Source organism: Ambystoma mexicanum, chromosome 6p, assembly GCF_040938575.1.
Source record: "Ambystoma mexicanum isolate Mex_15411 chromosome 6p, UKY_AmexF1_1, whole genome shotgun sequence".
Classification (NCBI taxonomy): Eukaryota; Metazoa; Chordata; class Amphibia; order Caudata; family Ambystomatidae; genus Ambystoma; species Ambystoma mexicanum.
In genome coordinates this window covers 407,454,514-407,481,686 of record NC_090935.1, presented here as the reverse complement: position 1 = coordinate 407,481,686, position 27,173 = coordinate 407,454,514, and the positions used below count along the sequence as shown (strand labels likewise).

The following is a 27,173-nucleotide window of genomic DNA, read 5'->3' as shown; positions in this document are numbered from 1 at the left end:
CTGTCAAGACTTGAAGGGCCCGATAAAATCTGGTACACTTTGCTTGGAAATCCACCGGTGTCTTTTATGATTTTAGCTATGACATTTTTAGAAATTATTTTTCCTGATCCATTGACTTTCTAATTTAAATTATTGAAAAATATTGATTTTTATTGTGAATGACATATTTTGACTTTCGTATTGACTTTGATTTTATAATTGTATGATGAATTATGAATTATGTGCTGTTTTAATATTTTGGATTACTGTTTTTTAATGAATTGAGTAATTGAATTTCTATTAGATTTTTTTTTTAAAGATGTTTTTGGATTGTTTAAATGTGATATTTTGTGTGAAAAGTTTATTTTTGTCTTTAAACTGTAATACACAAAGTATGTAGTTTGAGCAGAGGCAGTGAAAAGCAACGATAACACATGCACATTAATGTACCAAGCAGCAGGAAAACATAATTTTAAAAGCATGATTCACCAAGCTCCACCGTGCTTGCATAGTGTCATTTGTTCCTAAAAAATGGCCAGCATTGATGCAGATTATTCACCAGGTTGCACTGCTCATGATTTATGGAGAATGAGTGCAGGTACACTAAATATGAAACTGCCAATGCTGAGGCAGAGAGCAAGCTCCCTCGCAAGACTTAAAAAGACACACATTATTATTATTATTATTATTATTATTATTATTATTATTATTATTATTGCTCGAGTGAAAACATAGCTTCAGAAAGCAATGGAGCAGTTTAAAAGTCATGGGGGGGTGGGAAATACACACCGTGGGAAGCAGAGATATAAGGGAGTAGAGCGGTGGGAGAAAGGTGGGCAATTTAGCAGCAAGTGATCAACAAACAAATAGGGAATAAAAAGGGGGAGAAGATGGCAAAGGCTCAGGTTAGATAAGCCGCGTATAGGGACCTAGGTGTGGGGGAGGAGCCATTCTTTGAAGAGGGTCTTGAGCGCCTTCCTGAAATTTAGTAGTAGTAGTTTGTCATTTGTAAAGCGGCTTTATCCCACTGGTATGGCCTCAAAGCACTTGTGGATGAATGCCCTTGGGGGACCGAAGTCCAAGGTATGGGAAAGTTGTCAGAAAGGTTTCGGATGCGTGTGTGCTTCTCCAGCATGGGGTCTGGCATGGATTCACATGCTCATGAATATTCCCCGTCGTCAGGCTGGGAATCCTCGGTAAAGAAAAAACCAGTATCAGTTTCGTTTCTGATCTGTCTTTCGTAGTAATAACCAATCACTGGTCTCTGCGTCATACTGACCACAGCCAATGACTGCCCTCTACCTAAGCCCCGCCTCTGGCAGCCATCTTCAGATTTTTACCGCACGTTCATGTGTTGGGATCCTTGTGCTATTGCTCTCGAGCGTTAGTGCTATTTTTTCACGTTTTTCTCAAAAACTTCGTTTTTTTCGGTCAAAAGAGCCTCAAGCTCCACCGACTCTCCATCCGATCAACGGGGACCCGTGTCGGATTCGTCTGCGCCCCTCAAGGGTGAAGATTTCGTCGAGCTACGCTTTTGGAGGACTCCAGAAGTTTTCTCAGGCCCGTCCCGGACATGGCCCAGGAGAAGGGAAGCTCGACGCCCGGAATGCTGTTCAGGGTCTGCCCTGGATGCCAGCTGCAGAATGTCTTTAAGGAGGACGAACACTCCTTTTGTCTTTACTGCTTACATGAGGACAAGACGCACGTGGAGAAGGACTGTGCGTTTTGCGGCAACATGTCGGAGCGGACCATGAAGGACCGCCATCAACGTCTCGCCAACTGGCTGGAAGGGAAGAGCCCGTCCGGCGAGAAGAAGAAGAAGAAATCCGAGCGGTCTTCTAAGACCTTTGAGGACGCCCCGGCGACGGGGGTCCAACACAAGGCCAAGCACCGCGAGTCCGCTGGCACCGGGAGCGCCGAACGGTCGGGCTCTACGGGCGCCAGGCAGGGCGCACCCTCCCCGGTACCATCAACCACGAGCCAACGCTCTGGGTCGGGTAAGACGAAGGCCGAGCACCCGGCGAAGCTCCTGGAGAGGCCCCGGTCGAGCTCGAAGGCCCCATCGGAGGGGGAGCGAGGCAGTGTCACCGCCCTCAAGGATAAGGCGGTGAGCGCACCTAAGGTGGTGAAGGCCTTAATCCATCCGGCCAAGGCCTGTATCGAGACTGTCGCGGCGGCCCTGGCTCAGACTGTGGAGGCTACGCCAGTGGTGGCGACCTCGGGGCTCAGAGTCTCCCTGCCACCTCGGAGGGAGTCCTCTTTTATGCCCATCGATAGGACCCCCGTGAAATCTCCGGCGGAGAAGAAAAAGGGGGGCAGGGTGTCGTCGTAGACTCGGCTTCAACCTCGGAGGAAGAGCTGATCGAGGTCTTAAGCCACGGCCTCGGCGTGGAAGAAGACCGGCCCGTCGGGATGGATCCCGACGCGGGTGACAACGACATCGCCGAGGGCACCGACGGGGCCCCTGATCGCCCGTCGGATTCCCCTCTGCCAGCGCCGCAAGACAACTCGGCGGCCATTTTGTTGGCTATACAGTCCTTATGCACGGAGATAAGGACGAGACTACCGTTGCCAGCGGAGGAACCACTCCCGTTGGGGGACCCAGAACCGGGACCTTCTGGCGTTCCTCCTCCCAAGAAAAGAAGGATTCACCCTCCACCTCCTTTTCAGCCGTCGCGCCCCGTCCAGCCCTCCTCCCCGTCCACGACTCGAGGGGATGAAACGGGGACTGACACGGCCGCGACTGGTACGGACGACGAGGTCTACGACGAGGATCTTCCGTCCTCACCTCCTACCAGGGCTTCTCCGCCCGACGAGATTGGATCGTTCCACTCCATGATCGCCAAGGCATCTGATCTTTTCCAACTCTGCCCTGAGGAGAAGAAAAAGGAGGGATTCCTTTATCAACGGCGCGAGGCCAAGAGGAAGACGGTCCTCGCGGTGCCTCTACTGGACGACATTTGGGATGAGGGCCTCGCCCTCCTCAAGAACCCTTCCACGACGCCAGCGAGAAGAGACCGGTACGAAAAGAAGTACCGGGTCCCGGACGCGGCCCCCCTGTGCCTCCGGGCGCAGCCTACCCCGGACTCCGTCGTCTCCGCGGCGGCCAGGAAGAAAGCGGGGGGGGGGGGTGCGGCCTCCACATCGACTTCCCCCGCCGGACGGCGAGGGAAAGAAATTGGACTCTATGGGACGCAGGGTCATCTCGTCTGCAGCGACGACGATTAAGGCGGCCAACGCCTTGGCTATCGTGGCCCGCTACGACAGGGAGCTATGGTACAAACTGGCTCCTCTGCTGGACTTCCTACCGGACGACAAGAGGGCGGATGCCCTGGAGATCCTACAGGAAGGAGAGGTGGCGTCGGACCACGCCATCACTATTGCGACGGACATCGCCGATACGGGATTTCGCCAGTTGGGCAACGGCGTGTGCCTTAGGCGGCGTGGATGGCTCAAGGCTACGGACTTCCATCAAGACGTACAGACCAGAGTCCTGGACATGCCGTTGGATGGGAACAACCTGTTTGGGAAAACAGTGGACGATTCACTTCAGGCCATTAAAGCGGACACGGAGACGGCCTGGGCCCTTGGGGTTCTGCAACAACGACGGCCGCCCTTTCGGAGCAGCGGAGGCAAGGGCGCCTCCAAAGGTTCCAGCGGCGGTTTCTCCACCTATCGTCAAGCGGCCCGCTCGTCGTCTCAGGAGGCCTATAGGGGACGAGGCAAGGCGGGCGGACCCCGCCGTCGTCGCCAAGGAGGTCAAGGCGGCAAAGCCTCGTCGAAACAGGATTGAACCGGCCGTGGGGTCGGGCCCCCACCGAAGCACCCCGGTGGGAGGCCGGCTGGCGAGCTTCGTCAGCGTGTGGGAGTCCATCTCCACCGACCGTTGGGTGTTGGACGCCTTAGCCCGGGTCCACGCGCTCGAGTTTCAATGAAGGTGCCCGCGCGTCCCCCCGTGGCCAGGAAAGAGCTTCACGTCCCGCAGCTTCTCCTGGAGGTAAAGGCGATGCTCAGGAAGGGCGCCATCAAACTCGTCCCAAAGAGGCTTCGGGGCTCCGGAGTTTACTCGAGATACTTCCTCGTGAAGAAGAAGACGGGAGGATGGCGCCCCATCCTAGACCTGCGACGTCTGAACAAGTTCATCAAGGCTCAGAAGTTCCGGATGGTCACCCTCCAGCACGTCCTGGGTCAGCTGGAGGAAGGAGACTTCCTGTCGTCGTTGGATTTGGAGGATGCCTACTTCCATATTCCCATCCTAAGGGGGCACCGAAAATTTCTCAGGTTTGTGGTCCAAGGGCGTCACTACCAGTTCAAAGCCCTCCCCTTCGGACTACGGTCGGCACCCAGGGTTTTCACCAAGTGCCTTGCACCGGTGGCGGCGCAGCTGCGCCGAGAGGGGATCCACGTCTACCCCTACCTGGACGACTGGCTCATCCGAGCCAAGACGAGGGAGCTCGCCGTGGACCACACGGCAAGGACCGTCCAGCTTCTCACGGACCTGGGATTCTCTGTGAACTACGCCAAATCCCGCCTGGTACCCGCGCAAGACGCACTGTTTCTGGGAGCGAGGCTCGACACAGTGTCCCTTCTGGCCTCCCCGTCGGAGGAGAGGACCAGGGCCATCCTGGGCAAGGTACAACGGATGTTGGTGGCCGACGCGGCCAAGGTGAGGTCCATCAAGTCCCTCCTCGGAATGATGCCTTCCTGCATCTACCTCATTCCCCTGTGCAGGCTCCGGATGCGCCCGTTGCAAGAGTTCCTGGATGCGCGCTGGATCCAAACGACAGGCAGCTTCGAGGAAAGGATCACACTCGACGAGAGTTTCCGACGAGCGATCCGGTGGTGGGGCACCCGCGCGCATCTGACGGCGGGCATGGACTTCCAGACCCCAGCCCACCAGGAGACAGTGACCACGGATACCTCCCTGGAAGGGTGGGGAGCGCACACCGAAAATCTGCACGCAAGAGGCCTTTGGCTCCCGACGGAGAAATCACTACATATCAACGTCCTGGAGCTCCGTGCAGTGTTTTGGGCCCTCAGGTCCTTCCTTCCGTCCCTCAAGGGCAAGGTGGTGAGGATCTTCACCGACAACACCACCACCATGTTTTACATCAGGAAACAGGGCGGAACCAGGTCCCCAGCACTGTCCAAGGAGGCGCAGGACCTGTGGCATTGGGCCGTCGCCCAAAGGATATTTCTGGTGCCGTTTCATCTGGCAGGGATAAAAAACACCATCGCCGACTCACTCAGCAGGGAGCTGCGCTCGTGCCACGAGTGGGAACTACGGCAGGATTTAGTGGATCGCCTCTTCCGACGGTGGGGCACACCCCAGATCGACCTGTTCGCGACGGCGACGAACACCAAGTGCCGGAGGTTCGCCAGCAGGTTTCCCCAGGCGAGGAGCATGGGCGATGCTTTCTCGTTCCCCTGGGAGGGCCTGTTCCTTTACGCGTTCCCTCCATTGCCACTGCTGATCCGGCTCATCAACCAGCTCAAGAGGTCACGGTGCAGGATGATCCTCGTCGCACCTGCGTGGCCGAGGCAGATATGGTTCCCGGACCTTCTGGACTTGTCAGCGTCCCCGTCAATCAAGCTGCCGGTTCACGCGGATCTACTCTCCAGGGAAGGAGGCGCCATCCTCCACCACGACCCGAAATCGCTGAACTTGCAGGCCTGGCTCCTGCAGCGCTAGAGTTTGGAGAATACGACATACCGGCCGACTGCAGAGAGGTTCTTGCAAAGGCCAGGGCGTCCTCGACTCTGAAATGCTACGGACACAAATGGAAGAGGTTCTCTGTCTGGTGCCACGCACAGAAGATTAACCCTCTACGGATTACGGCTCCTCAAGTACTGCCGTACCTGCTGACGCTGGCCAAAGCTGGACTGGCACACGCGTCCATCAAGATTCATCTTGCTGCGATCTCCCGATACACCAAAACCACGGGGCGGAAGTCCTTGTGGTCTCATCGTCTGGTGAAAGAGTTCATGAAGGGACTGTTCAGATCGTTCCCGCCGGTGAAGGCTCCGGCCCCGGCGTGGGAGCTCAACGTAGTGCTGACCAAGCTCATGGGAACTCCGTTTGAGCCTCTGCACTCGGCCCCGTTGAAGTTTCTGTCGTGGAAAACAGCGTTTCTTGTGGCCATCACCTCCGCACGACGAGTGGGAGAGATCCAGGCCCTTTCCTGCAAGGCCCCGTACTTGACTTTTCATGACAGGAGGGTAGTGCTCAGGACGCACCCCTCCTTCATGCCCAAGGTGCCGTCGGACTTCCACCTCAACGAACCCTTGGTGTTGCCTGTGTTCTTCCCGTCGCCTTCGTCGCCGGCTGAGAGGACTTTGCACTTGCTGGATGTGGCTAGAGCGCTAAAGTTCTACGTGGACCGCACGAAGTGTTTTCGGAAGACGTCACAACTCTTTGTGAATTTTGGACCTGTCAATCAGGGGAAGGCACTCTCGAAGGCTTCCATTTCCAGATGGCTCTCCGGCTGTATCATGTACTGTCATCGGTTGGCAAACCGACCGCTGCCTGGCCGTCCGAGAGCCCATTCCACCAGAGCGATCGCAGCTACCACGGCGTTCCTTTCTGGTGTGCCCCTGCTGGACATATGCAGGGCTGCTACGTGGAGGTCGACGCACACCTTCACGAAATTCTACTGCGTCGATCGGGATTCCAGGGAGGAGTCCAGGGTCGGCCAAGCAGTGCTGCGCAACCTGTTCGCCTGAGGTGAGCCTGGTGAGGAGGTAAGATGCTTAATGTTGAGTTTGATGTAATGCTTAATGTTGAGCCTTTGCCACCTCCCGTGGTTGTGCATGTGTGTACTGCTATGTATTCTTTATTCATGAGCATGTGAATCCATGCCAGACCCCATGCTGGTGAAGGAACAAGTTACTTACCTGTAACTGTTGTTCTCCAGCATGGGTCTGGCATGGATTCACATGCGAACCCTCCCGCCTACCCCTCTGCGGCTCTTCACTTGGTCATACTGCCACTTCATGTGCTACCAAATCTGAAGATGGCTGCCAGAGGCGGGGCTTAGGTAGAGGGCAGTCATTGGCTGTGGTCAGTATGACGCAGAGACCAGTGATTGGTTATTACTACGAAAGACAGATCAGAAACGAAACTGATACTGGTTTTTTCTTTACCGAGGATTCCCAGCCTGATGACAGGGAATATTCATGAGCATGTGAATCCATGCCAGACCCATGCTGGAGAACAACAGTTACAGGTAAGTAACTTGTTCCTTTTGGCCAAAAGGAGGTTGGGTGGTATGGCCGGGGCCCAGTTAGCTAACCCAATGTCCATCAGGCATATGGATGCGTGCTGTGATGTGGTTGATGGAGTGCGTGAGTGCACGAGACTCGTTATTTGTCCGGCTAGACCACATTTTTGTTGTGCGTTGTTTTAGATTGGTGTATGGAGGCAAATGCATGCGCCATGCCTGCAGCTATACTCCAACAAAGTGGTGTATAATACCTGCCCTTGAGCTGTAGCCATGGAGTCTGTTCATTCAGTCTGCTTCCATTATACTTTACCTTGCTTTTGAGATATATTGGGGAGGTAAATAGTATCATGTGGGTAAGCGTGAAGGGGGATGGGTTTGTCAGGTTGCAGGAGGGATGAGGCATGTTTTGAGGGCTTTCCTGAAGGCGAGGTGGATCTCTACGCGGCACATGTTGAGTGGACAGGAATGTTGGAGCTTGGTCAGAGAGAGGGGATCCTCCTATTGTAGTGGAATTGAAAGGGAGAATCACAAGAAGTGCAGAGCCAGATCTAAGTTTCTGTTGGTTCGGTAGTGTGTACATTTAGAAGAGAAAGGGTGGGTTTTGTGATGACGTGTATGTTCTAGATTCGGGTGGCAAGACGTAGAAGGCCTATCTTCTGGATCTTTCTTTCCTGCACTAGTGGAGTTAAAGTCTGCACATGTCCTTACTGCTTGTGGATTGTAGGCCTCTGGAGATGCTGAGCTTGTCAGCGACGTAACTTAGAAAGTTGAGGACGACAGCCTTGTTGGCTAAGTAAGCAGAGGGATTTGAAGGTTGGGTGAGCTTGCAGCAGGCGCCAGTGCAGTTTGAACCTGGTTGGGGTGATATGCTCGAATTTGAGGAGCCCTTTGAGTCATGCTGCAGTATGTAGAACTCATGGGTGCCAGGGTCGTATCTGGATGGCCTTCCAGAAGGGCTTTTCTACCATCAAGATGGGAGAGTACCAAGGCTTGGTCAGCGGATCTGAAGGTGTTAGCTGGGAGGAAGGGTTGATTTTCTGCAGGAGGGAAAGTTGGTACCAAACCGTTTCTGTCTTTATTGCTATGTGTCCTTTGAAGAAGCGGTTCCTGTTGATGTAGATCCGAAGGGATTGGCGCAGGTGGTAAGCGCGGGTGTGTAGCCATCTATGTTCAAAGTGAAGAGACTGGTCTGGGTGTCACTGTGTATGGTGGTGTTGGTCAGCAGGAGAAATACAGCCTTGGAAGGGGTTGAGCCTCAGGTAAGCACTGGACATAGACATAGAGATAGTCCTGGATCAATGTGAGGCAGACCTTGTGGATTTCTTCGAAGTAGGATCTGTTGAGGTAGAGCAGTGTGTCACCTGCGTAGGGTTGGATTTGGATGTTGGCTGGACACAGGCGGTTTCTGAGTAGTTCCATGTAAAGGTTGAAGTTTAAGGGGGAGAGGATGGATCCTTGTTGGACTCTGCATGTTACATACACAAGTGTTGCACACCATGTTCACAAAGTTAGGCACAAGGAATCTTAAACTACGACTCAGTACAAGTGTTGGTATTTTAGAAAACATCTCAAAATGAAAGATCTAAACACAAACAAATTGACCATTTAGCCTGAATATATTTATATAGTATGCTTACAATTTTCCTCAAACAACATCCATTATTTCTAAACACCATGTTTGCCTTCATAGCCTTCCACCAGACATCATGGTATTTAGGAAGTGTATGATCTTCTTGGAGTATTACTTTGTGTATTTAATGCAGCACTGGATACCATTGAGTGATTTCTGGAATTGTTTTAGAGAAGATTCACCTTCTGACCAAATCAAGAAAATGTTATTAGTTCATTGCAGGTATGTTAATAGTTCTTGGGATTGTTGTTGTAAGAACTCTTGCTCAAGGTAAAATCTGTGGCTCAGTGGACTAATGCATCCACTACAGGGGCCTGACTATCACCTCACAGGTTTGAATTCCGGCAGGCCCACTGAGCCCTTCATCCTTCCGAGGTTGATAAAATTAGTAGCATTACGTTGTGTAACAATACACATCTGTTTTATGTCAATAGCGCCAAGATGCCCTTTGGGGGTGAAAGTTTGCTCTACAAATGCACCTGTTATGTGAAGGTATGCCATTAAAAGGTTCGAAATGGAGGTGCCATTTTTGTTCCGATTGCAATTCCAGCCTTTTGAACACTGTGACTTCTATTGAGTCAAACATTGTTGTTTTAAAGTATGAATCTCATTTAATGTGTAAAGACCATGATTGGGGTGTTTGTCGTGATACTCGCTTTTTGCAGGAATCTCAGCATTCGGATGCTCCATTTTCATGTGAAATGTTGGAATTCAATGAGGTGACATTAAGCATGGCCAGTAGAATATTAGAATTCTACCTCTTCAATGTTCCTGATTAAGAAGAATGTCCTGTACCACAGCGTTTGTGGCCATTGACAGAGGTTTTAATATGGATTATCCAGATATGATTTTGGCTCATGCAAATAGGTCGCCCAGATTATCTGGTTTGGGGATCTTATCTTTGGGAGCATATAAACTACCCCAGCAGTTGGATTGTTTGAAATCAGATGTTGGAGGTTTTTGGGACAAAAAGTGACAATTTGTCTCTTATCCCCAGAGGGGAGCTGCACCCTTTGAGGCTAGGGAGGTGAGCGAACTAGGCAAGGGGTCTGGGCAAGTAGGAGCTCACTGGGAGTGACTCCCCTCTTGGGGATAAGGAATCCCATTCTTGTGAGGAACCTCCGATCCGCAGCACCTTGTCTGCCTACATGGGAATCGGAAAGACTGTTAACTCTGGTTTTAACTCACCGAATAGGAACATTTCTTCAATCTCTTTGGCTTCAGGTAATGCTGGATCTCTCCTGAATTCCATAGTCTGAGAGGAAGAAGCACTGTTTTGTTTCTGATGATGTAAATAAAAACACCACATAAAAACACAAGGAACTTTGAATCGATGAGAGAGGGAAGAGTGACTCCAACACAGAGGCGAGCCCCTTACAACAAGATATTATGGAGGGGTGGAGCCATGCTAGATCACAGAGATTTCCGAGCGGGGCTGTGGAGAGCATACAAATCTCTTGCTGGATGATGGAAGGCTGGTGTCCTTACCAATCGAGAAGCTAAGGTCGGGAAAGAGGCTGAAAAGGAAAAGCGACTGTCTCACCTGGTAGCTTGACCACACGGAATCCGTGCTGGGCCCGGTAACCGATGCCGAGACCAGATTGCAATGGAGAGCCCCGATCTCTGCACCAGAAGTGGATTAGCTGCCGAGCTGAGCAGCGGAAGGGAAGTCAACACTCCCAAAGAGGTGGTGCATTGAGAGGAATGAACAGAGACATCCGAGGTTGGGAAAGCACAATGGTTACTGGAGTCTGACATACCCGAGCGGGCAGACTCCCTACCCAGGTCAAGGCAAAGCAGCCCTATTACAGGGCCAGAGGGCTTCAGAGAACCCTGAGAAACCAAGAGACTTTAACTTTCGAGGCTGGGACAGCCACCAAGGGTACCCGAAAATGAAGGTGCCCCACCGAGCCCGAGATAAAGTAAGCCGGCCAGGAGACCAGAGGACTTTGGGAAATCCAAGAACCATGATGTTTAGTAAAGAGAACTGGAGAGAAAGCAAACCTGGAGGGTTACAGACCTTAAGTATAAAACTGGATCATTGTCCTGAGCCAAGTTGAAATTATGGCCATTGTATTGAGGAAACTTGTTTTTTCCTAAGGAAATGGAAACCATATGAAAGATATTAAGATCTGACAAACAGAACCTACAGAGAGGTTGTTGGACATTGCCAAACCTTTGGATCGATGGACAAGCGTTCCAAGTGATTGGGCCAGCAGAAGCCGAAGACTGAGGCTATTGCTCCGGCCTCCTTTTTGATTAAGTTTTCCTAAGTGGCAGGGCCAGTTAGCTGTTGGGATTTGGACTAAGGAAATATTTTTGTGGGCTTTAACGAGCGCCCTTATTTTTAGTTGGGCAGGCAGGGAACTTCCCTCATGGCAGTAGGGCTAGATAGGTGTTTTCTTTTAATTTTAATATAAATACCAACTACCATGGCATACCGTAGTCGCAGTCCTCCTTCTGGTTCGCCACATATGGTGTTAGTAGTGGGATGACAGCCAGCTGATATAACCTGTGGAACCCTGTTATTTTCAAAGTTAACTAAGAAGGCCAAAGCCCCTTCACTAGTAACTCCCCAGTCTATTTGGTTCAATGTATATAGTGTAGATAACATTTCTATCCTGGCCCTTACCAATAGGTCGAAGTATTTCTCTTCCACCATTAACCTACATCAGACTTGCAACTAAATCTAGACTCACTTGGCGGTTGCAGCGGGTGTGGTAGATCCCAATTATAGGGCAGAGGTGAAGGAGTTACTCCATAATCATGGGACTTCAACTTATCTAGTTAAGGAGGGAGAGATTATAGCAGAAGGGATTCTTGAAAAAGCCCTCACCACAGTACCCCAAGATGTGGATGCCTTAGAAACGGAGAGAGGATTGATGGGATTTGGAGAAGCCAACCTCTTTGGACCGGAGCTAGCTGTAAGGGAGGCCGAGCACATCACCCCATTACCCGATCTTGCCTTTGCCCAAAGGAACAATCCAGCCTCAACGGAGGCCTTTGGTAGGGTAACCCTGGAAGAAGGGTGTGACCAAGCTTCGGACTCCTTTATAAAGAAAGGGCTACTTTATAGAGGAGATGTGGGAAAGATGGCCTTCACTGAACACAATTGTCAATTCCCCGTAGCCATCGCAGGATGGTGTTAGAGCGGGCCCATTTCCACCTAACGGCCACCCATCAGGGGATAGGGAAACCCAGAGCAAGGTATTACCCCATTTCTGCTGGGCCAGAGTGTTCGTAAATGTCAAAGAACAATGTCTCCACCTGCAAGATTTGCTATAAGGCTGCAGCCACTCCAGTTACCCAGGCCCCATTAGAACCCCTTCCCATCATTGAAGTACCTTTTCCCCATATAGGGATGGGCATAGTGGGCCCGCTAGAAACATGGGAATCGGAAAGACGGTTACCTCTGGTTTTGACTCACCGAATGGTGCCATTTATTCAATCTCTTGGGCTTCGGGTAATGGTGGATCTCGCCTTAACACCATAGTCTGAGATTAAGTTCTGTTTGTGATGAGGTACATAAAAACACAAGGAATTTTGAATTGAAGGGAGAGAGGGGAGAGAGACTTGTATGCAGAGGCAAGCCTCTTACGACAAAGACGTCCTGGAGAGGCAGAGCCAGCAGTGATGCGGAAAGCGTGCAAATTGCTAGCCGGACGGCTGGCGTCCTAACTGAATGAGACGCTAAGATCAGGAAAGAGACAAAAATGGAAAAGCAACTGTTTCACCTTGTGGTGCTGCGACCACATGGAATCCGTGATGGGCCATGTAACCAATGCCAAGACCACGGATCGGATCCCTGAGCTCGCCATGAGAAATGGGTTAGCTGCTGTGCTGAGCAGTAGAAGGGAAGCAAACACTCCCAAAGAGGTAACACTGTATAGAGGGGCAAACCGAGACATTTGAGGCTGAGAAAGCCGCAAAGGACACAGGAGCCAGACAAACCCGAGCAGACGGGCACCCTACTTAAGTCTAAATGAAGCAAGCCTATTAGAGGGTCGGAGGTCTTCGGCGAGACCTGAGAAACTGAGAGACTTTAGCTTTCAAGGCTGGGGTAACCACCAAGGTTACCAGAGCCTGATAAACCTGAACAGGCAGATGCCCCACCTAGACCGAGATAAAATAAGCCAACCAGGAAGCCAGAGGACTTTGGGAAGTCCAAGAATCACAAAGTTTTTAGTAAAGGGAACTGGAGAGAACGAGAACCTGAAGTGGTCCATACCTTAAGTAGAAAACAAACTTTGTCCTGAACCAAGCCGAAATTGGGAAAATTGTATTATGAAATCTTTTTTCCTGAAGAAAAGGAAACCGTATGGAAGATATTAAAATCTGACAAACAGAAACTACATAGAGGTTGTTAACTGTGTTGTGTGACACTGACTAACGTTTAAATCTACTGAAAAGAGATCCAAGTGATTTGGCCAAGCAGAAGTCGAAGGCAGAGGCTATTGCTCCGGCTGCCTTCTTTTTGGTTAAGTTTTCCTAAGTGGTAGGACCAGTTAGCTGTTAGTATTTGGACTAAGGACATTTATTTGTGGACTTTAACAAGCACCCCCATTTATAGTTGGTCAGGCAGTAACCTTCCCTCATAGCAGTAGGGCTAGATAGGTGTTTTAATTTTATTTTCATAAAAATACCAACTAACATGGCATCTCGTAGTCTGAGTCCTTCTGGTTCGTCACATATTCTTCAACAGTGCTTGACATGAGGTTTTATTTTGTACTCCATTGTTGGTTTGAATCATTCCCAGGTAAGAATTTGTGTCAAAGGAGCTGGCAATATGCTCCCCATACATATGCATTTCTGTGTGTTCATGACCACAACAGTTCCACCTTTGTCAGCTTGTTAATGATTTTCTTGTTTGTTTGGATTGTTCATATTGTCTTTCTCTCTTGGAAGTGAAGGTTCTGTTTAGATGTTGGTTTAGTATGTCAGGTTTTGCACGGCATTATGGATGTATCCTGTTTTTCTTGCTGCCATCAAAGCCTGCAGCAACTCTTTGCTTGTCATTATAGCCCTGGACATAGTCTTACAGGTGTAAACATTGTATGTAGTGTGAGAAACCAGAGGGTGTCTCACCCGCTATTCCCCGGGGAGCTCTCTCTCAGGTGGCCAGGCCACAGCCATCGCCTTTAGATCCAGACCTTGGGGGTGGACCAGTGCAGGAGGATCACCTGGGTGAGGGGCCTACAGAAAGGGGGGTGAGGCAGCTGATGGTGAGATGCAGTATTCCCCTTTTTTGTTAATCTACCCCATCCTATTTTATAGGATTTTCTGAAGTCCCAACTCCTCACTGCCCCCACTTCTTCACAAACACTGGGCTGAGGAAGAGGATGACTGAGAGCAACCAGACTAACTCTCTCACATCATACTGGACATGTCCCGTTAAACGGGTCAGGTAAAGGCAGGCACTTTATACCAAGTGCATACACCCGACACCAGTTAGCTCTCCTCAAACGAATAAAAGGCAACACCTAAAGAGACATTCTGAGCAAGATGGAACATGAGCACGAGCAGACCTTCTGGGACAAGGGCACACCTACTGGAGCAGAGCAACAGACCAAGGGACAAGAGCAGCAGGCGGAAAAATCCCAAGGGTTCGCTACTGGAGGTTGTTGCCTCTGTCAGACCGCAAAAGAGACTTGGAGAAGGCCCGATCCCATAAGTGAAGACTGCATTGTGTTCCAAGGATGCCAGCAACCCTCCCGAGTGAACGGCAGAGTTAGGGAGGTGAGGCCAAGCCTGTGGTACTAACCTTGACTTGTGAATTGAAAATAGCAAAACAATAAAGAAGCGCACGCAGCTGGTGAGTTGGCAAACAACCTGAGTTACCGGTGTGTGTTAAAGCAAATGAAGAAGCAACATTATATTGCAATTGAAGGCTGCACGCGTGTGGATGAGACGCGAAGAAAGGCAGACCTGTGAATAAACTTAGAAGTAAAAAGCAGCTGTGAGATCAGCAATACTAAGTAACGGAGTGGTCCAGCAAAAGGAAGTAGCCCATTGGAAAGTCTCAGTGAAAGGTACATTGTTTTGAAGTTCTAAATCAAACTGACAGCAAAAGCAAATTAAGTGAAAGTAACCGTGAACTTTGAGTCAAAGTGGTCTTGTGGTGGTCTGGTAAAAGCACCATGCACTTTCGAAAGGGGTCTGAGCCCGATTGCGGGAGACTCGAAGTATAATAAAATTGGGGAAGCGCGCCCCACTTGCAAGTTTGTGTTGAACTGTGATTGAGGGGTCTCAACCCGGCAGAGGGGGTCCTTTGTGAACTGTGTGCTGTAAGGTCTGAGCCCGGCAGAGGGCGACCTTTGTGAACTGTGTGCTGTAAGGTCTGAGCCCGGCAGAGGGGGACCTTTGTGCTGTAAGGTCTGAGCCCAGCAGAGGGGTACCTTTGTGAACTTTACGTTGGAAATACAATTTTGGAAAGTAAAAAAAAAGACTTTAACTTGGAAGGCCAGACGGGCATCAATACATGGTTTGGAAGTGCTTAGAAAGTTGGAAGCCGAGCCAGAGTGTGTCATCCTGCCTACATCGACAGCCTAACTCCGTGATGTGTAATGTCAGGAGGAGAGCTGGTTCACCTACCTTTTATTCTTTAGAACACTGATATTTAATTTTGCATACATTTCTCCTTTTACACTTTTTGTATAAGAGATAGGGCAGGCATTTGGTTTTGTTAGCATAGGCCATTTAGATTTGACTGACGCCACTAGGACTGTTTTGTTTATTGTTTGATGGGCAAGACTACTCCCATCTTAGTTATAGGGAAAATTAGGAGTTTCTCCAATCCCACCATTTTCAATAAAGGTTTCACAAATTGTATCCATAGGCATCACTGTCATACTTGTGATACCATGCCTTCCCTACAGTAGTCTGCAGTTTCTTAGAATGTTGAATTTTGTGCTGTATTTCCTGTGCTGCTTCTGTGGCATGGATTTTTAGCATGCCTACATGGCTACCCTGCCTCTTATGTCGATGAGGCTCCTGCTCCACACCAACTTAATAATTTGAAGGGGGTCATGTGAGGGGTCAGAAATGTCAGTGGGACCACGTTGTGAGGTTTTCTCAACAAATGCCATTTTGTTGTAGCATAAGGTTGGATAAATGCCTCACTAAGGATTTCCTTGCCTAAAATAAACTGTAGTAAACACTCTAACAAAGGGTAGCTGTCCCTCACACTTGTAAATATAACAAATAAACAAGGAAATGCACGGCAGTTCAAAGCAATGATTGAATTCACAATGTAACCACAGTTCTCTTCATAACCTCTGCGAACTCCCCTTCCCCAGGTTGAAATGAGATTCTGCTTCACACTTCAAGACAAGAACACAAGGAAATCCTGTTTCGTAACAAGTTCCAATATGGTTTGATGCAATTTCAACTGGTTAACAGAAAGCTTCAATACAGAAGATATACAGCTCTTCCATAATGACTGTCTTGATCAGGATGATTGGCACTCTGACAACTCAAAAATGACTTCTCCGTAACAGCCTTGCTTGGGTCTTCCTCCAGTACTGCTAACAACTAACAACATAAAGTGTCTCTTTAAGGACCACCTTGTAACACTCCAACTTCCATCTGGCCTGCTTCCATGCCAGGCCTACAGTCTCCAAAGGCTTGTCATTTGAGTATACTGCCCTGCCCGAACAGCGCTTAACAGCGGAAAATGCTTTTGTGATCAAAATCAACTGACAAGAGGCTTACAACGGCGTCGCAGCATTCAACAAATTGCTGCTTCAAAATGTTCCAACAACCTTTCAGGGAAAACAAGATTCACATTGGTGCTCTTTAATACTATTTTACATATGATGCTCTTCTCCTTCTGTATATCTTTTCCCAGAAGGGCTGCCTTTTTGCCACTAGGGATAGGGTCTATTCCTGCCTCTCCCCTGGTTAGTGTGGGTATCTCGGCTTGTACCAGATATTGTGTACAAAAAGGGCAACCAGTTTCAGAGTTTATAAACCTTGCATTAGCCCCCTTCTGCCTTTGGAATATTGGCCAGATTAAGTTTGCCTTGGTTTCAGTTTCTCTTTGCTTGGGCAATGCTTATTGATAATAACTCTTAACAAAAGCAGCCCCATGGTTGGTTGGGTTTTCCACAAACTCACACTTGTCATTTGTCTTTAGTATTCTAGATTTCTGGTGCTGTTCCCTAATTCGTTATTCAGAATTATCTTGGGAATCACTTTCACTCACACACGCGTGCTGCATCTGCTGCTTTGCACTCGCTCTGCTCCTCAGCAAGTGCCTCTCACTCGCCGAATGCCTGCTTCCAACTCGCGAGCAGGGACAGATCGCTACGGAGTCACTGACAACCTGTGCACTCACTGGATCCGACATGAGCCTCTGATCCCCTGTCCGGTCACATGAATTCTGCTTCTGTGGCTCCTCGTGACCCGGCAAACCGATTCGGGAAGTCTGCCTTTGCCCACACCACTTCCACTTGAAGCTCCTCTTGCTCCTAAGGCCCCCTGGTGCATGCTAGCCACCAGAGACAGCTTTGAGGCCCTCGGGTGCACGCCAGCCACCCGAGACAGCCTCCCGCATGCTTCCTGCTGTGCAGCCTCTGCAGAACAGGTCACAAGGGGTTGAAGCGTTTCGCCTTCTCCCTGCGCAACCTGCGGTGGGAGGGTACCTCTTCACTCCTTGCTCCTCACGCCCTCCGTTCCTTTAAAAGGTGGGAGCTTGCACTTTACCTCCATTTGTATCCAGCAGCAGAGTAGCAGGAGGCAATTGACAGAAGCTGAGGGATGGAATGTAAGAGGGAAAAACCCAGACGGAGAGATATAATGAATTGAGCCTCTGGAAGGAAGAGAACAGGACCAAAACCAGCAGAAGGATAGTTGGGTGAAGATACCTCGTAAAAAGAGGTAAGCCCGGAAAAGGAAAGAAGTGGGAAAGGCTGGTGAAATAGGGAAAGAAGGGGAGGGACGAGGTGACCAGGGTGGAGGATAAATTAGGACTTGAAAGTCAGATCACTAAGGAGGGAACATCCCCCAAGGATTGCTGGCAGGTCACAAAAAACTATGTTAAGGATGATCATGCATAAACAGGAGTTTATAAGCAAGGGGACAGGAGAACAAGAAAAGGAACAGGTGGAAATAGTGTTACAGACCAACAAAGAGGGTCAGCAGAGTACACACAGAGAGGACATGAATGAAGCAGAGAATAAAGAAGAACCTCAGCGGTGATCTATGGAGGAGGAGGAGTAGCAGGAGGAGGAGGAGATAGAAAAGGCAATAAGAGAAGTGGCAAAGTGATGGTCTAGAGAACCCTATGGAGGAGAAAGTAGACCACAAAAGGGGAGAGGATGATAAGAAAGAAAATGGGCACAAGTGAAATGGTAAAATGTACCATTGGGGATCAAGGGCACGGGTGTTGGAGCACCCACAGACTGCTCTATTGTGACCAAGAATCCGCTGTAGCATTGCCCCGCCCATCACCCCTACAAGAACTGTGACTTTCCCTGCGAGGGCTGAAGCCTGCGGGGGGATCAAGGGCATGGGTGTTGGAACCCGCAGACCGCTGCATTGTGCCAGAGGAGCCGCTGTTACATTGCACCACTACAAGAACTGTGTCTCCCTGCAAGGGCTGAAGCCGGGGAGGGCGGGTCAACGGTGCAGGTGTTGAAGCCTGCAGGGTGTTCGAGCCCGCTGGAGGAGTGGTCGCCGACTGGAAATTGCCTGTTATCCTGTCTTGAAGGTTATTGTTTCCTCCGTACCTTTGGAGCAGAGTTTGTTGCATGCGCCTCTGAACCACGGGAGAGTAGTAGCCCGGCACTGCAGAAAAGACACCTGCCTGAGCCGGTGCTCTCCCGTATTGCTGTACTACTATATTGCTGCGACAGGAAGGTGAAGCTTGATCCCCCTGCTTACCCTTACATTGATCGCTTGGTTGCTGGTTTCTGCACCCTTGGGTTAATGCACTGTAAAAATACAATACACACTAATCTAAGAGACGTGAGTAAAGATTAAAGTGCAAAGGAAGTGGAAAAGCGGTACAAACGTAGAAGGTGAGGGGGGAGCCTCAAACTGAGCGTGCGCCTCAAGCTGTTGGGCGTTCTGCCTCTACTGACACATTAGCTTCAAGTGTGTGCCTTGTTATCCCCAGGACACTGTGTGGTTAACCTTTACTGAAGTCTTGAAAACACAGGCTGAATTGAACAATCTGGTTCGTCACAAATGAGCGATGGGTTTCCTTGAACCTGAACCTGAACCTTGTTACAGGGCGTGTATTTTAACATACTAATATTTTTTATACATTTTAGATTTTCGTAGTTTTTGTGGGCTTTTAAGGTATATATATTTGCTAAAATGACAAAGAAAAGCTTTACAGTCTATTTCTCCTAAGGAGGTGGGGGATAAGAGGGTTTTTAAATTATTTGAACACATAACTGAAATTAAAGACCTATTGCACGATATTGACAGTCTAAATGCAACTACAAAAAATGTCCCAAACTGTTGAAAAGCGGCAGATGCGTCAAATTGCATATCTGTAATAGAAGATATTGATATAGAGTGTAGCACCTGTTTTAAAACCAGCACTGTTATCAAATTGTTATCAAATACATCTAGGCGGCATGAGAAGCAAAAAGACCACATGGATAACTGAGATGGGGACATTTGAAGGACAGGAAGGTGGCCGGGGGGGGAAACTATACCCTGCCCACCACGGCTAGTAGAGACAATGGGGTTCAGATTGTTGAATTACATCTAAAAGCCCCGGATCTATTCATATTAGATAGTCCTACTAGAGTACCCAATGCCCAACACAGCCAAGACCCCAGAAGGCTCCCCAACCACTGCTGAGTGTGAGGGTAGCACTGACATTAGGGTACCAATATCCCACAGGTACCAGGTCTTGGGGCATGAGCAACCTCTAGATGGTCGCATTAGATAAGTGCACTTACAGGGATACTCAGAGGAGAAAAAGAGGTAGTACATTGACAAACCCAACCCAGGAGAACCAGTAAAGAAACACAGACCGATATTGCATGTGAGCCAAGCTGGGACGAGGCATGGATACATTGGGGACACTGCGGGGAGCTAACCAAACCCTGACAACTATGTGTGGGCTGGGCTGTTGGATAAAAGTAATTAGGGAACATTTCTACCTCTATGGTACTTAATTGGCAGGTATCAAGAGAGGCTGTCGAGGGCCCTTATAAATAAGGATGTTTGCAACAACCAAAGCATTGGAACAAATAGCCTAATGATTGAGGTAATACCTAAAGATGCTCCACCTCCAGTAAATGTAACCTTGTCAAGCCAAAATACTACCCACAGATCAAGGAACGTAATAACATGCCCAACCAGGAGAATAGTGGGAACACAATAGAGCAAATAAGTTCTCGCCATCCCCTTAGCATAAATCGGTATGTGCATAACCCAAACAAATTAAAAACCTTTCCACCCAGGGTTAGTTTACCTAATTCAATCCCCTTGTGGCACAGGGGCATCAGAGGTTTAGAGAATGATCCCCAAATGTGCCATCGTAATCAGCCAAGTGACCGCTGTACCAGTGGGGTACAGCAGAACAATTCCTCTAACACTACATAAAATGGGCTCCATGAAACCGAAGAGTCATTGACCAATAAGTGTATTCATTACTTTGGGTACACAAGTGGGTGTAGATCCATTATTAGAAGCAACATAATGCATTGTGTGAGACAGAGCATGCCCAATAGCAGTGATGAGAAGGTAGTGGTCTTTCTGAAAGTCATTACCTGATCGAAGGATTGCTATCCATTGAGTTCTGGGTTTACCCAACCCTGCAGCAACCCTGTGTGATATATGCCTGGTGTTATCTGCGGGGAGACCCCTGGACAATATGTGGTAAAAGACGGGTATATTTGTCTCCCGTGACTGTTATGTCTCGAACGTCCACGTCTCCTGTATGTGCTGAATGTACTGTGTGGGATCTTAATCTTTCATTGTGCATGCTAAAATAGCCTGCATGTCTGATGTTTGGGTACTTGGATCTTAATACCTTCCATCCATGAGTGTGGCAATTATTGAATGGCACTCCATCGTGAGCACTGCTATTCAATTCTACTCCCTCAAACCTGCCTGCTCCCATATTTTGTCTGCTTGCTCAATCATTAAGGCGGCAAATAAACATTTCAGGTCACCTATTGCCATTGTCGCCCCATTGTCTTTTTTGAGGGCATACATCCATTTACCTGCCCCTTCTGTGAGGCACAGCAAGCTGTACTTTAAGTTCTCCTGATTCATGTTTGACCAGGGCACATATTGCGGTCCCCCTCCAGCCTTCTGTAATAAATGCGTCTGCAACTGCGATATGTTCTTGCCCTTTGCACTTCTTGCTACTGCTATCCACCCTGTCCTGTTCCTAGATTCTGTGACCAATCTCTACTGCTCTCCCTTTCTCTCTCACTTTATTTTTCTGTCCTTTTTCTCTTCTTTCTCTTTCCTTCTACTTGTGTCCTCTTCCCATAATATTAAGTCTTTCTGGCTCCACCTCTTCCCCTTTGTCCTCTATCAGACAGTTGTCATCTGTTGACTCACTGTCCGATGAGTCTACTGTGGTAAAGCCTGCATCTAAGCAAGGGGTACTTTTCTATTTTGACCATCATTTTTCCTGACGTCTAGGTTTCTGAGGTGCCGAGGTATGCCGCAAATCCTCCTTATCCTGCGTTGCTCTCACGAGCTCCCCTTCTGCTTCCTTCCACACATCTTCGATCTGCCTGCACACTTTTCTCTCTACCTCTGGTAGTCATTTGTTTTGGACTGTACTTGCTTAGGTGTGTGTTCCTTTTTTTAATCAATCATGGTACTCGTTACGGGACCAACGCTGGCCCCTCTAGTGCTTGTAGTCACCCCTTTTTTGTCCTACATTGGAGGAACATGACTGGGGTTGGTATATCCCGCCGCTGGTTGTAAAGTAGGATAAAACCCATACACGGGTAGTGCAGATGGACTGTTACTCATGTCTATACCTTTTACTATTTCTTTAGGGGACTTTTCTGTGCGTTCTTTGAACATTTTCCAGAGCTCTAAAATGCTCTGCTTTTCAGCTACTTCCCTTTGGGCTTAGCTAGGAGATATGCATAAATTTTTTCTAGAATATCGCTTTCAAAACGACATTCTCTGGGCCATTTTTTAAAACATTGCCCTGCAGTGTCTATCACCCACTCCTAGTGCCACTTAATTATTTTATCTCTATATTGTGGCAATTTACTGCATAGACTACAATGGGAGTCCCCATAATACCAATAAACTGCATAATTCCCGCTGCGTGTACACTGACACTGCTCTAACAGGGTTGTGTTTTAGCTCCCATCCCACCTTTCGTCGATTTCAATCCTTTTTTGTTTTGAAAAATGTCAATACTAATTACTTCACTTGTACAAGCCTAAGAAATGTCTGACAAAAAATAAACATTACAGATCAACCAATGTTTTACTTTTACCATACCACACCACACTCCTTACACACCACTCCACACACCTCACTCCATTCATTTCAATCTACCTCAATCTATCCTGGATCCCAATCAACACTATCTAAATATTATATCCTATTTATTTTTCAATCTTCAACACAACACACTACCACATTAAAACCAAAGAACTAACAATGACTACCCCTATTGACACCACTAATCTCAAGCCCTCAGCTCACACAACACCTCCACTACCAACAATATTCTCAGGCCCTCGGCCCACACAAAATCTCTACGTCTACACTGCGCGGCCCTTCCTCTCACAAGGCAGTCTCAAACCACATACTTATATACACAGCGCTAACCTCTTAACATCATAAACATTTAATTAATCACAATAACCCCAACATATATAGTGACATTACACTGTACTGTCTTTCCTCCTAGTGGAGAAGGATCCTTCAATATTTCACTACTTTGCATGCAATACTAAAGAGCTCTGTCTTTCTCCAACATGGGAGAGATCACCTTAATGTCCGCTATACACCATAAGAACCCAATGCATAGGCAGCGCAGTGCTTTTCGTAAACTCACATGATCAATGATCTTTGAGTCTCTCCACTCAACTGCCTGCACATCCCCTGGGCAAAAGCAGCGAGCAGGATCAGGCAGACATTTGAAAGCTGTGTCTGCTAGGCATTATCGTTTTGTGCACTCTTATCTGGTCTTGGCAGGCCTGCACTGTGCCTTCCCCGCCCCAAGAGCGTGGCAGTGAGCACGCAGCTTCGTCGGGAGAACTGATGATCTTGCTGGTACCTTCAAAATGTACTGCGGCTCTCCTTCTGAATCAATAAGTTGGGAGAAAAAAAGACTGCTTCGTAGAGCTGGACAAGCATTTCTCGAACTGCCCCCTAACGGACGGTACATTTTAAGGAGAGAAACAAACATTTGCATGAATCACATTTGTTGCATTTTAGGGCAGTTCTAAAACAGTGACTGGGCACTCGTCATTGGGCCCCTAAAGAACCCTATACATTATCCACTGGGATTGGATGCCCCATTTCTTGGAACACAAAGCATAACACCCCATCATGACGCTAAACCCACCCCTCAATAAGATCAACATGTGCTGACCGACACAAACTCTACATTCTCATTGGCTGGCACCATTCAATAGGCGAGGGGATAACCAGCTTGATGCTAATTGGACCGTCACGTTGGAGAAAGCGCAATCTCATCAAGCCCAACCAATAAGGTGCTCTGCTGACATCAGCAAGGTCAAGATCATTTCTGCACATACAGCCGTGTCTGATTGGATCCGCCCGTCCCTCGCCCCCCACCCCTCTACACCTGCTTGACCACGCTACCTCCCCAACTCCCTTCTCACGACACGTTGGCAACTTTGCTTGTAAAAACGTACAAGGCACCATTGCTGGATTTTAATTTACTGTATTTAATTTGTTTTTACCCTAGTACTCTAGCCTGGGCTTCTATGTGCAGTGCACTGTGGCCTTTACGTTATCGGCTAGGAACACTCCGGGTTGGAGTGTGCTTCTCTTCCCATGAGAAAGAACTCCCCTCGCAACAATCAACTAGATACTGTCTGGCATCCTCTGCGATCCTAACCTTCGGTACTCTAGAATTCTGCTCATTGCAGATTGAAAACGCGGCTAAAAATGAAGCTTGCTGCCTTTTTAATATGGCTGACTGAAAAATGCATTTCTACCGCAGGCCACCCTATTTTTCACATATTACTCATAAAAACACTTATACCTCTTCCTAACACTAAATCTGTGTAGTAAGCATCTACCTTTATATAAGTGCTAAAACTACCCTGTGAAAGGTATCGTTTTGCGTATGTTTTTCTATACAGCGCCAGCCCCCTGGCGTGTGAGACTGTACATTAAATGCGCCATAACCTCACTGCACCTGATTTCATCGACCATGTGACCCTTGCCTCACCACGTTTCTCCCATAGTTTGTAAGTGTTCCACCCCTTGTGGATGTTGAATATGCATGTTAGTTTTAGCATTGGGACTGCTTGCGTTAGGACTACTTGCTTAAACTGCTTTGCCAGGAATGGCAACTGTGAGATCAGTCTAACGTTGCTTGGGTCTAAAGGGCCCAAGACAGCACAACTGCTTTTGTCCATTTTATTGTTAGAACATTCCGGTTTCAAAGGAAGAATTTTATTAGATGAACATCTTAAAATGGAGGACAATACTTTTAATGGCCCTGGTGGGGTAGTAGGTCAGAGTGAAACATGAACATTTAGAACATATTAGGTCATCAAGAATAACACTAGTTTACCAAAGATAGTCCAGGAATGTCCTGTAACGATGATCGTGCTAGCCACCGAGACAGGGAATGGAAACTGTGCTCCGATCATACAGATTTGATTTTTAAAAAAAATGAGCATGTCCTCTGTTTGGCTTTGGGAAAGCAGTATAGTTGGAGAGGTCACTGCAGGTGTTGATTCTTTCCAGCATAGTGAATACCCTTTTGTATACATTTGATTCCATTTTCTCCCTGAAAGCCTTTCTTGGCATTGTACATTCTTGGGTGCTGTCCAAGTATGTTTTAATTACAGGATCATATGTGCATCACCATTTATGCTCTAGTTACCTCTGCAAGGTCGCAGGCATAATTACTTCATTTCCAATATGGTTTTTTAGGTTTATGGGTCTGCTGTTTCAGTCGGGCTATAGTGTAAGTAACCTAATGTAAGCACTTTGCAAGAAGAACTGTCATGGTCAGAATGTTATCAGACAACGTACATCCCCATCCTGACTATGTGGTGCATCATGGAAATGTGTGGGCTGCTGCATTGTTTTTTTAAGAATCCTTTGTGCCAGCTCTCCTTCTTTACCATAAAAGTGCTATGTATTTCTGAGATATTTGCATTATCCTTCAGACTAGGCAGAATGCATTGGCTTTATGTGTGCCTTTTCTTAACCTATTGTAGCTCTAGTACAGTCTGTACTAATTTGCCTAAATCTGCATACAGAAACATAACTGGGATACTCCTCTCTGAACCAGGTCTTCAAGTATGGGGCAGTTATGGATGCATGTTGGGGTTGGAAGCTGCAGTGTACCTTGTCTGGGGGGGCTTTCGTAGTCCAGGCATCATCCATTTACCACCCTCTTCTACAAACTGGGTGATAATACATCTACGCTAATATGATATTAAATATTTAATTTAACCCACACACCATGACTTAAAGCAGTGTGCATGCAAACATGCTATTCCATCACCCATCCAAAATACAATCCAAATAAAAGGGGAGGGTTTGCATGGGTACAATAGGTTTTGTACTATAAAGGGTGCTCTGTCCGATACATCTAGGCCAACTGCCATTTCACATTTTGAAATGTTTCATTAATGGTTCTTAATGGTACCTGTGGTAATTCCTTGACCAGTTATTTCAGCAAACCTGGGGATTGGTATCCCAATGCTAGCAAGCAACTTCATTAAATCAAATATTACAGTGCATCTACAGAGTGAGAACGGAGTCCTGGGTTTGGTAAGTCTGTAAATTTGTTATTAACTATGTGGCTCTAGCCTATTGTGTTTGTTCTTTCTTTACCCTACCCCTGTCACTCCTTTGTGAGGAATACAAAAAAAGGTTTAACACAATTGTGATGCAGAGATGTCTTTGTTTTGAGAGAATTCCATGTATTGCACGCTGTACTAAGCATATCATTTGCCAATCTAGCACTCTGTCCCTCTTTTATGTGAAGTGCATGTTTTCTAGACCCACATCAGTAGTTGCTGATGATCAGAGAAGAAAGATATCTTGAAAGGGGTGGGGTGCTGTTTTTCAGTGATTCTAAGTAAAATGACAGCATCATTGATGGGCATCTCCCAAGATGGAGACTAGCCTGGATTTCTGCAGTATTTTGAGTCTACCTTGTCATTGCATTTGTCGTTGTCTTGCGACTACTGGGCCCTGCCATTCTTTCTCCACAGCAGCGCATGTACGGTGACCTACAGCCCGTCTCGTGCTCCTCTGTTTGAGGTTGTATGGTAACCAAATGTAAATCATTCAAGCACAGTGTTCAGACTATTTAAACCTTGCTGGGACTGCACCCCTTGCGTCTCAAATCTCCAGTTGTGTGTTGCTTGTTTCCCTATTCTCTGTCGCCACCATGGAGTTTCTTGTCCTGTGCTGTGGTCTCTGCCTTTTGCCTACTTTTGTCCCTCTTGCCTCTATCTTGCCTCTCCGTTTTGACAGCTTTTCCTTGGCCTTGTCCTCTCTGCATTTGTCTTCTACTTGTTACTATCGCTTTCTGAAGAAAACGGTGCCCCTGGTTCAGTGCTTGCCCTGTTACTGCACCTCACCAGGCTGGGTCATCATCTGGTGGTGCAGGGAGATTGGCGCAGGGCTGCAAGTGTGTCCTTCACGTAGCACTGTCTTGGTCGGTCTTTCTCACAAGGCTCTGTACTGGACAGTGGGGACATCCTGGCGCAGCATCACAACCTTGACTGGATATCCGGCACCAAACGGCAGCGTGACAGCAGTGCACTACAGTCATGCAGGAATGTAGCCATTACAGTGTGGATGTATTGTCTATAGGGGAAGCTAGAAGGACACCAGTTTGGGAGCTGTGCTAGGGTTCTGACAGATTGTGTAAGGGACCAACGTAGTAGGCTAAAGGCTTTAGAACTGTGTTTATTTTCCATTTATGTTCTTTATTGGTGTTGGTGCATACTGTAGTAAATGAGCAGCATTACCAACCAACTGGGGGCCAGTACCCAAAAGAGGAACAGTGCATTGGTGCCCACCAACAATCACTGTTCTTAATCAGAGTATAACCCTTTTTGAGAATGAAGGGCATTTTGAAAGACATATTGGCATTTATATTCAGCACAATAATCTATAAGAAAAGGAAATTTAATTGTGCTACCATTGTTAACTGTCACTCTTTT

At 48.0% G+C, this 27,173-nt stretch overlaps 1 protein-coding gene across 3 annotated transcripts in view; it reads left to right on the top strand.

Annotated features, from left to right (window-relative positions):
• OXCT1 (3-oxoacid CoA-transferase 1) overlaps positions 1-27,173 on the top strand; it is a 1,005,602-nt gene that overhangs the window by 476,526 nt on the left and 501,903 nt on the right. For all 3 annotated transcript variants that reach the window (XM_069627204.1, XM_069627203.1, XM_069627202.1), the window contains one exon: positions 25,673-25,767. In XM_069627204.1, the coding sequence (XP_069483305.1) occupies positions 25,673-25,767 (95 nt within the window). The remainder of the gene's footprint in view (positions 1-25,672; positions 25,768-27,173) is intronic.